We start from the raw sequence: 9,550 nt of genomic DNA on the forward strand, positions 1-9,550 counted from the left end.
GTTTCATTGCATTCTGCATGAAATTACGCATTGATTGATATATAACATGAAGGAATTATTCCCTCAAATTCTGATTTTAGTGATTTTGAAACACACACGCATGCACACACACACACAGTGTCAACTTACTAACACCTTATTGCGGCAGTTCTCATACTTTTAGCACTGGGACCCACTTTTTAGAATGACTGTCCAAGACCCATTGGAAGTGATGGCATGGCCAGAAGTGACATTATCAAGCAAATTAAAATAAATAATTATAAACAGTTAAGTTAAAATGAAATAAATAAATAAAGGGGAGCCAGCCCTGTTCCACCAAGTGAGTTTTCTCTGTAGTCTGCCTGCAATAACACCCCCAAAAAGAATCAGTGAGATCTTCAGCCCTCCCCAGTGCCCAGTTTAAAGTCCTTCTGTTTCAAGCACATCAATACAAAGACCCAACTGGCTTTACAAGTCTGAGAGCCCAATCCTATGCCTGTCTACTCAGAAGTAAGTCCCATTAGAGTCAGTTGGGCTTACTCCCAGGAAAGTATGGGTCAGATTGGGCTGTGAGGGAAACTTTGCAAGTGCAAAATAGAAAACTTTCCCCTTACCAGTTCAAACCTCTTTGTTGGTCCTTTCTAGTGGGGGGGGAGGCTGGCTCCTGGGGCTTTTGTTGCGCTCCAGTCCCATTGGATCAGGACCATTCTGGTGTCCTCACATTCTTTGCCTGGCCTGACCAGCAGCCAAGGCATGTCTGCCTACTCGTGAGTAAACATGACCGTGAGGCTCCTTCACTTCCCATAGGGCTCCATACGCTTGCAGCTGGGAGGGAGGCACCTCCTCCTAAAGTGTTTTTGGGGCTGCATTCATTGGATCAGGGCCATTCTGACGTTGGTCCTCTCAGTCTGGCCTTTTGGATTGAGCAAAACAAGGTCGCCTACTCGAGAGTAAACGCGGCCACGTGGCTTCCTTTCTCTTCCCATAGAGCTGAATACACTCGCAGCTGGGAGAGGGAACCTCCTTCTCAGGTGTTTTTTGGAGGCTGCATTCATTGGATCAGGACCATTCTGACGTCCTTGGAGTCCTCTCAGCCTGCCCTTTCTGACGGACCAAAGCAAGTGCACCTACCTGCGAGTAAATGAAACTACGTGGTCTCGCTTGCCTTCCATAGGGCTGAATAGGGACCTCCTTCTCCAGTGTTTTTTAGGAGCTGAATTTACTGGATCAGGACCATTCAGGTGTTGTTGGATTCCTCTCAGCCCGCCCTTTCCTATGCACTAAGGCATGTTTGCCTACTCGCGAGTAAATGCATGATACTTTCACTTTGCATAGGGCTCCATGCATTTTTTCCTTCTGGTTTTTTGGCCATATCTTTTGAAGGTAAGGAGCGATCTCCACAGGGATTTTTGCATTGTGTTCCACTGGCCATTCCGCATCGAACGGTATATGATATGACATGGTAGCTCATAAAGATGCAATTTTAGCGCGTCGCCCCCCAGAGCATGTCACCCGGTGCGGCCCGCACCCCCCGCACCTTCCTAGCAACACCACTGATTATGTGTTGCAATAAAGCAGCCAACTCAATATCAATGAGAATACAAGGCAGTAATTTCAAAGTGTTAATTGCTTACCTTTAATTCGGTCGCCGCTGTATCCAAGTTTGCCACATGGTGTTCTTTATGGTCCCCCGAAAGTTTGTCGTCAGCACAGATGAGACATTTGCACTGGTTGCAATAGGCATCAAATTGCGCCTGTTCTGTCTCTTTCTGTAGGACCTCACTTTGTGGAACATTTTTTTGTAACTTTTCAAGACCCATCAACTCAAACTCCTCTTCTTCAGCATATGTATCTGCTTCTCTCTCATTCACAAATTTGTAAGTATTACTGATGTGGTCTAAAGATTTCCTGTCATCTTCACGAGCCACTTCTGAGGATGTTTCTTCACGGAAAACATCATCCTGGGCCACCATTTCGTAGTCCATGAGCTCAGCCAGATCTTCATCAATGTCACTATATTCTTCCTCTTTAATTGAATATAACGGATAAGTATCAAAATCATGGGACAAGAGAGAATAATCCAGCTCCCCAAATGCTGTATCAGATTTTACTTCAGGTGCTGCATACTGTCGGCTTGCAGATTCTTTGTTGGGGGCTGTTAGATCCCAAAAATGTTCATCCACTCGTTCTTCAGCCTCCGAACCTGTAGGATGATCATACTCTGAGGCACGCACATCTTGTTCTGTAAAGTCTGAACTAAAATGATCTTCCAGTTCCTCATTTTCCCAGGGAGAGCGAATCTCCTGGACTGTTTCATCCAACTCGGTGCTTTCTGCAACAGGCTTTATGACTGCATAATTATCCTCTTTGAGAACTTCTGTTACTTCAGATTGTTGGGGTTGATCAGCCGTGAGACAAGTAGCATCCATGGTCTCATCCTGCACAGGTGCTTCTTCTGGATAGAGAGTTGCTGCATAATCAAGTATGGGACTGGACTCCTCATCACTTGTTTCCTCTGGTAATGCATGGCCTGCTTCTGCAGACAAGTCGTCTTCTCCTCTACTTTGACTGCCTTCATCATTGCTTGCACCTGAGCCATAGAGTCTGCTTCCAAAAGGAATTGCAAGAGCTGGCTGGCAAGTCGTAACTTTTACATCACTCGCAATTTCAGTCGGCCCCTCTAGCAATGCATTTTTTCTCCCCTCGACATTATCTCTTGGTGACACAAACTGTGATTGGGCCTGCACTTCTGTTAGACTATAAAGAACATCTTGTTCCTTTTCATTAGGTTCACGTACTCCTTCTGAGACTCTGGTTTGGCTTAAAGCTTGTTCGTTGATAGGCTGATCTTTTAGAAATTGTTCCTTTTGGGATTCTTCCAAGTCATTTGAAATACCATCTTTAGGAATGTCCTTTTCAAAGTATATTCCAGTCCCATCATTTGTGACTTGATCACTGCTGTGTAAAGGCACATTGGTGTTTTCAGTCTCTTCACTGGATGGATGTCTGCAGCTATCATTTTTCAGTTCTGCCTTTACCTCTTCATAGAGATCTTGATATAGAAATGACAAAGCAGGCGGCATTTCTAGAAGGTCAGTGTTAAGTGTCGTGTCTCGCATGGGAGTTAGTGGAGAGTGAGCCACCTCATCTTTTTCTGCGCTACATAAGCGTGTCTCTGCTAAGATCAGTTCATCTTCTTTATTTTTCCTAACAGCATCAATTGATTCATTTTCTTTCGATATCTTTGATGTTTCTTCTTCTTTGACTGTGTTTTCTCCCTTTACCATGTCATGGAAGTCTTCATCCAAGTCCCTTTCTAATAAGAAACTATCCAAGGTATTTTTTGAGCTTGCAGGTGGAGCTGTGGCTTCCTCAGAATTTTCCTTTGTAACATCAAACAGCCTCTGCGCCACTTCAACGGATTGCTCTTTTCCTGTTTGGGTGAAGGATCTGTCAGTAATCAAGGTATATTTTTCAACATAATCCATATCAGTGACATTTAATGCACTATCATTCTTCTCATGACAAGCAGAAGCTTCCTTTTCAGTTTCAACATTTCTTTGAACCCTCACTTCCACAACCATTTCTGTGGATGCATTTGCCTTATTTTCATGTACGTCTTCTGTTAAGCCTTCTAAAATGTCTGTACTTACATTGCACACTGAAGATTCATGAGTAACAATCACACCTCCAACATCGTGACATGGTTTTGTTTTCAGTGATGAAACTGTTTCCAAGTATTCTAATCTCTCTGGCATATGTTTATTTTCTTCCCCATCAGCAGAAGAAACGAATGGATGAGCATAGATACTGACAACCTGGTAATCTTCAGAAGTATTGGAATGGACAAGTTCAGAAGTATTGGAACTGTCCGGAGCAGATACAGATTCTTCTCTCAGTTTCTTCTGATGGTTTAATTCTTTTTCTTTTTGCAAATTGTTCTCAGACTCTTGCAAAGTTTTCTTTGCACTAGACAGGCAGGGTATTTCTTCTTTTTTTGAAAGGTCTTCTGCAGTTACTGCAGCTTCCTTGCCTTTTATTTCATCTGAGTCTACTGAACTTATTGGTGAAGGTATGTTTTGTGTGTAAGTAACATTTATGGGTTCTGAAAGTAAAGCATAGGAAGGTTGATTCACAATGAAACTAGGTGTTGTAGGCATATCAGGGATGTCTTCTCTTTTCTCTAGATGTGTAACCTCTGCTTGAGGTTTACTAGAAAGCTGTTGTGATTCAAAATGTGTCAGAGGAGGCTGGATTTCTTTCTTTATAGTTCCATTCACCTCAAGAAGATCAGCTGAACTATCTATCAACAGTCCAGCTTCTTCAAACAGAGGCTGAATGTCTAGATGGTCTTCTTCTGTAGTCAGGGGCAAAGATGTCTGAATTTCTTTGGCTTCAGAAAGGAGGAATGCAGCAATGGACAAGGGCTCTTCTAGTATCACATTTTCTACTACAGGAGGATAAGATTGGATTTTTTGTTGCTCCGTTTCCTCAATGTGATCCTGCAGAACAGAGTTGGATTGGCCCAGTGCTGGTGATATTGAGACTGATGGTGAAAGTGAATTAACTTCCTGCTTCTTGACTTTCTCAGGATGAAGAGGTGAAGCTGATGGCGGCTGCTCTGAGATCTGATTTTGTGCTTCTGGTGAACTCAGCTGTGGTTCTGTGGAAGAAAATAAGCCTACATGTCCCTGATCCTGGGGCACCGTTGCTGGTGGAAAAGGGATTTGTTCCTTTTCCTTTGCAGATACATCAGGTTGTTGGCACTCTAACTGTGCAGCTTCATTCCAGAGTGGCTGGATTTCTGGTTTTGCTGCTTCATTTGTGAACTCTGATAACACAAAAACTCCACCATCATTTTCAGTCTCTTCACTGGATGGATGTCTGCAGCTATCATTTTTCAGTTCTGCCTTTACCTCTTCATAGAGATCTTGATATATAAATGACAAAGCAGGCGGCATTTCTAGAAGGTCAGGGTTAAGTGTCGTGTCTCGCATGGGAGTTAGTGGAGAGTGAGCCACCTCATCTTTTTCTGTGCTACATAAGGGTGTGTCTGCTAAGATCAGTTCATCCTCTTTATTTTTCCTAACAGCATCAATTGATTCATTTTCTTTCGATATCTTTGATGTTTCTTCTTCTTTGACTGTGTTTTCTCCCTTTACCATGTCATGGAAGTCTTCATCCAAGTCCCTTTCTAATAAGAAACTATCCAAGGTATTTTTTGAGCTTGCAGGTGGAGCTGTGGCTTCCTCAGAATTTTCCTTTGTAACATCAAACAGCCTCTGCGCCACTTCAACGGATTGCTCTTTTCCTGTTTGGGTGAAGGATCTGTCAGTAATCAAGGTATATTTTTCAACATAATCCATATCAGTGACATTTAATGCACTATCATTCTTCTCATGACAAGCGGAAGCTTCCTTTTCAGTTTCAACATTTCTTTGAACCCTCACTTCCACAACCATTTCTGTGGATGCATTTGCCTTATTTTCATGTACGTCTTCTGTTAAGCCTTCTAAAATGTCTGTACTTACATTGCACACTGAAGATTCATGAGTAACAATCACATCTCCAACATCGTGACATGGTTTTGTTTTCAGTGATGAAACTGTTTCCAAGTATTCTAATCTCTCTGGCATATGTTTATTTTCTTCCCCATCAGCAGAAGAAATGAATGGATGAGCATAGATACTGACAACCTGGTAATCTTCAGAAGTATTGGAACGGACAAGTTCAGAAGTATTGGAACTGTCCGGAGCAGATACAGATTCTTCTCTCAGTTTCTCCTGATGGTTTAATTCTTTTTCTTTTTGCAAATTGTTCTCAGACTCTTGCAAAGTTTTCTTTGCACTAGACAGGCAGGGTATTTCTTCTTTTTTTGAAAGGTCTTCTGCAGTTACTGCAGCTTCCTTGCCTTTTATTTCATCTGAGTCTACTGAACTTATTGGTGAAGGTATGTTTTGTGTGTAAGTAACATTTATGGGTTCTGAAAGTAAAGCATAGGAAGGTTGATTCACAATGAAACTAGGTGTTGTAGGTATATCAGGGATGTCTTCTCTTTTCTCTAGATGTGTAACCTCTGCTTGAGGTTTACTAGAAAGCTGTTGTGATTCAAAATGTGTCAGAGAAGGCTGGATTTCTTTCTTTATAGTTCCATTCACCTCAAGAAGATCAGCTGAACTATCTATCAACAGTCCAGCTTCTTCAAACAGAGGCTGAACGTCTAGATGGTCTTCTTCTGTAGTCAGGGGCAAAGATGTCTGAATTTCTTTGGCTTCAGAAAGGAGGAATGCAGCAATGGACAAGGGCTCTTCTAGTATCACATTTTCTACTACAGGAGGATAAGATTGGATTTTTTGTTGCTCCGTTTCCTCAATGTGATCCCGCAGAACAGAATTGGATTGGCCCAGTGCTGGTGATATTAAGACTGATGGTGAAAGTGAATTAACTTCCTGCTTCTTGACTTTCTCAGGATGAAGAGGTGAAGCTGATGGCGGCTGCTCTGAGGTCTGATTTTGTGCCTCTGGTGAACTCAGCTGTGGTTCTGTGGAAGAAAATAAGCCTACATGTCCCTGATCCTGGGGTGCCGTTGCTGGTGGAAAAGGGATTTGTTCCTTTTCCTTTGCAGAAACATCAGGTTGTTGGCACTCTAACTGTGCAGCTTCATTCCAGAGTGGCTGGATTTCTGGTTTTGCTGCTTCATCTGTGAACTCTGATAACACAAAAACTCCACCATCATTTTCTGCAGTTGTTGACAAAGAGCCTTGACATATCCCTGTTTCTGTCTTGGTAGCCCGCTGGGATGAATCGTGAACAGCGGAAAATGAGGATGGCTGAATTTCTTTCATCTCTGATTGTTCTACTGATTGTAGTAAATTTAGGTGTTCTGACACCTGTTGCTGAACAGGCGACAGCAAAGGAGCATTTTGCACCTTGGAGATGTCAGTCTCCAAAGGACTCTTCTCTTGGTCATCTCTTTTCCCCATATCATGCAATAATTCTTGATCTATGGGTTCTGACTCTACAATGGAAAAAGAATGAAGAGGAGTCTCTTGCTTCATGATCTCTTCCTTAGACAATAAAGTCAAATCTTCTTGCTCTGATTGTGTTGTTACAGGGCAATATGGCTCGACATCCAGGTTTTTTGCTTCAGACTGTGCAGTAGCAAGAGGGTGAGAGTGAACAGCATGTATATCAGCTTTTCCAGCAGCCAGCTGCTTTGACTCTGCAGTCAAAAGTGCATGAGAGCGCTCTTGTTTCTCTCCATCAACAGCATACAATGAAATACTTTCCTCGGAAAAGGACCCTGCAGGTGAAAGTGAGGATGGAAGATTCATTTCCTTTATTGCTTCAGAAGCAAAATCTTCTGGAACAGATGGTTCCTCTGGCACAATCTGTGTGTCCCTGGGTGAGTAAAATGCCTCATCCGTGGTTTCACCAATGAGAAAGGTGGTAGCAGACACAGATTCCTGTGGGCCTGTTTTTGGCATCTCAGGAAAGGGAAATTGACTTTTTTCTATCTCAGCTTTGTCCTTGAGATCTGGTGACTGTAAGTTTGATTGCTCTGAGGGTGGTATTGAAGTGAGTATGGGCTCTGCAGGAAGTTCCTGATCCTTTATTTGAACAGGTAGGAATGACAGAATTATCGGAGATGGTTTGGGCACTTCAGTCAGTACATCAGATGAAGAGCTTTGACTTTCTTGTATTTCTGGACCAGTAGTAGGAATTATCGGTTCTGGTGTTGGAGTTATAGATGAATCCTGTTCAATGTCTTCTCTTTCTTTTTCAGATGAAACTGGGTGTTCCTCTTCTGATTGTGGAGTCACAAGCATGTGTGCTTGAAAGTCTGCACTTGGAGCTGGGAAAGATGTCTCTAGATCTGATTCTGATACTGAAGGCAACACCTTTGGATAGTCTAGTTCCGGCTCTGTAGTGATAGTCTGAATAATTTGCTTTGCCCTGTGTTTTGATTCCAGTTCTGCTCCGGCTACAGTAGATGGTATACCTAAGCATCCAGAATCCAGGGTTGCCATTCCTGTTGGCAAGCCCTTATCTTCCTGTGTTTCTGTTAAACAAGCAGGCTTCAATACATCTTGTGTAGCTGCTGGCAAATGAACTGGCATTCCATCTATCTCTTTCACCAAAGGCAATATATCTGATTCTGTTTGCAAAACTGCCGATGATAAGTGCTGAACAGTTTGACCCATCTCTGACTGCATCCTCTCTTGTTCTTCTGGCACACAAATGGAATACAATGAATCTGGATGCGAAGGCTCAGGGATAGATTTGTCAGAATGCATATCCTTCTCTGCTTCATCAACAGAATGCAGTGCAAGGGTTTCTTCCAGCTGAGGCAATGCAGATGAATTCTCTTGGATATTGTGTATTCTTGCTTCAAATTCAGCTGAACTCTCCCATTCAAATTGTGTAGTCCCAAGTAAATGCACATTTCCTTCTTGCTGGCCCTCATCTCTAGAGGGATGTGTTCTATCCTCATCTTCAGAATACAGCGTTGTATTTATAGGTGGAGAGACCTGATTTTCTAACTTCACTGCTTCTTGGAATGGAACAGATGCTTCAGGAGGGGATTTAACACATAGAAGTGAATCAGGTTGAATGGTCTCTCTCTCTGCAGCAACGTCAGACTCTCTTGAAACAGACACTGACGCTTCTGATGGAGCTTGTGTGGGTGAATATTGCTCCGTTTCTACTTTGGTTACATCAGCAGGTTGGACAAGCACAGCTGAAAGTGACGCATCTGATACCAGTGTTGGTGTCTCGGGAGAACAAGGTGCACTGTCTTGCTTCTCCATTTGTTCAGATCGGTCTGGTAAATCAGAGCCTGGCTGTTCTTCCAGCAGTGGCGTTGCAGTTATTAGTGTAGATGGCTGACTTTCCTCCTTTTCAACCATCTCAGTGAGAGCAGTTGAATTAAATGGCAGTTGTTCAGATGAGTCAACTGCTTCAGCAGGAGAGCATGAACTTGCTTCTTTGCCTCCGAGTTGTGATAACTTCCCATGTTTTGATCTCAGTGGTGCCTTTACAGGTTCAGAGATAACTGGATGTTCACTTTCTGGCTGTGCTATAGTTATTGAGTGTTGGTGAATTTCTTCTCTTTGGGCCTCTGGAGAGGAGAGGGATAAATCTGAGTGCTGAGATTCTAGCGGTGCAGTCTGATTCTCTAGGTCGCCTCTTAAATGTGATTCTTCTAAGCATTCTGGTTCTTGTGATGAGGTCAAAGCAGTCGCAGTCTTTACATCCTCCTTTGCCAGATTGAATTGCAATTGCTCTGTTGTTTTCTCTGCCTCACCCATAAGACAGGTGGGCTGCAAAGGTCCAGAATATTCCTCTGCAGCTTTGTAGGAATAGTGCTGAGATTCCTGTGTTTCAGTCCTGCTAGCTGCGGGAGGGAAATCAAGGACCATTTCCATTTCTCTGGCCTCTGCTTCTTTTCCTGAACATACCAAGTGCTGCTGTTCTGGCTCTGCTTGTAAAATCCGGGTTGATTGCTCTCCTTCCTTCTTTGAATATTCAACCTCCACCTGCCTAATTTCTTGCTTTTCAGTATCTCTAA

General features: G+C 43.0%; 1 protein-coding gene across 4 annotated transcripts in view; it reads right to left on the reverse strand.

Moving 5' to 3' along the window:
* The window catches only part of CMYA5 (cardiomyopathy associated 5), a 72,984-nt gene extending 63,442 nt beyond the window's left edge, over positions 1-9,542 (reverse strand). For all 4 annotated transcript variants that reach the window (XR_010793747.1, XM_066614654.1, XM_066614655.1 and 1 more), the window contains exon 1: positions 1,614-9,542. Coding sequence is in view for 3 of the 4 variants with exons in the window: in XM_066614654.1 (XP_066470751.1) it covers positions 1,614-9,407 (7,794 nt within the window). In the remaining variant the exon portion in view is untranslated. The remainder of the gene's footprint in view (positions 1-1,613) is intronic.
* Between the last annotated feature and the right edge of the window lie 8 nt (positions 9,543-9,550).

The sequence above is a fragment of the Tiliqua scincoides genome, chromosome 2, assembly GCF_035046505.1.
Source record: "Tiliqua scincoides isolate rTilSci1 chromosome 2, rTilSci1.hap2, whole genome shotgun sequence".
NCBI classification, from domain to species: Eukaryota; Metazoa; Chordata; class Lepidosauria; order Squamata; family Scincidae; genus Tiliqua; species Tiliqua scincoides.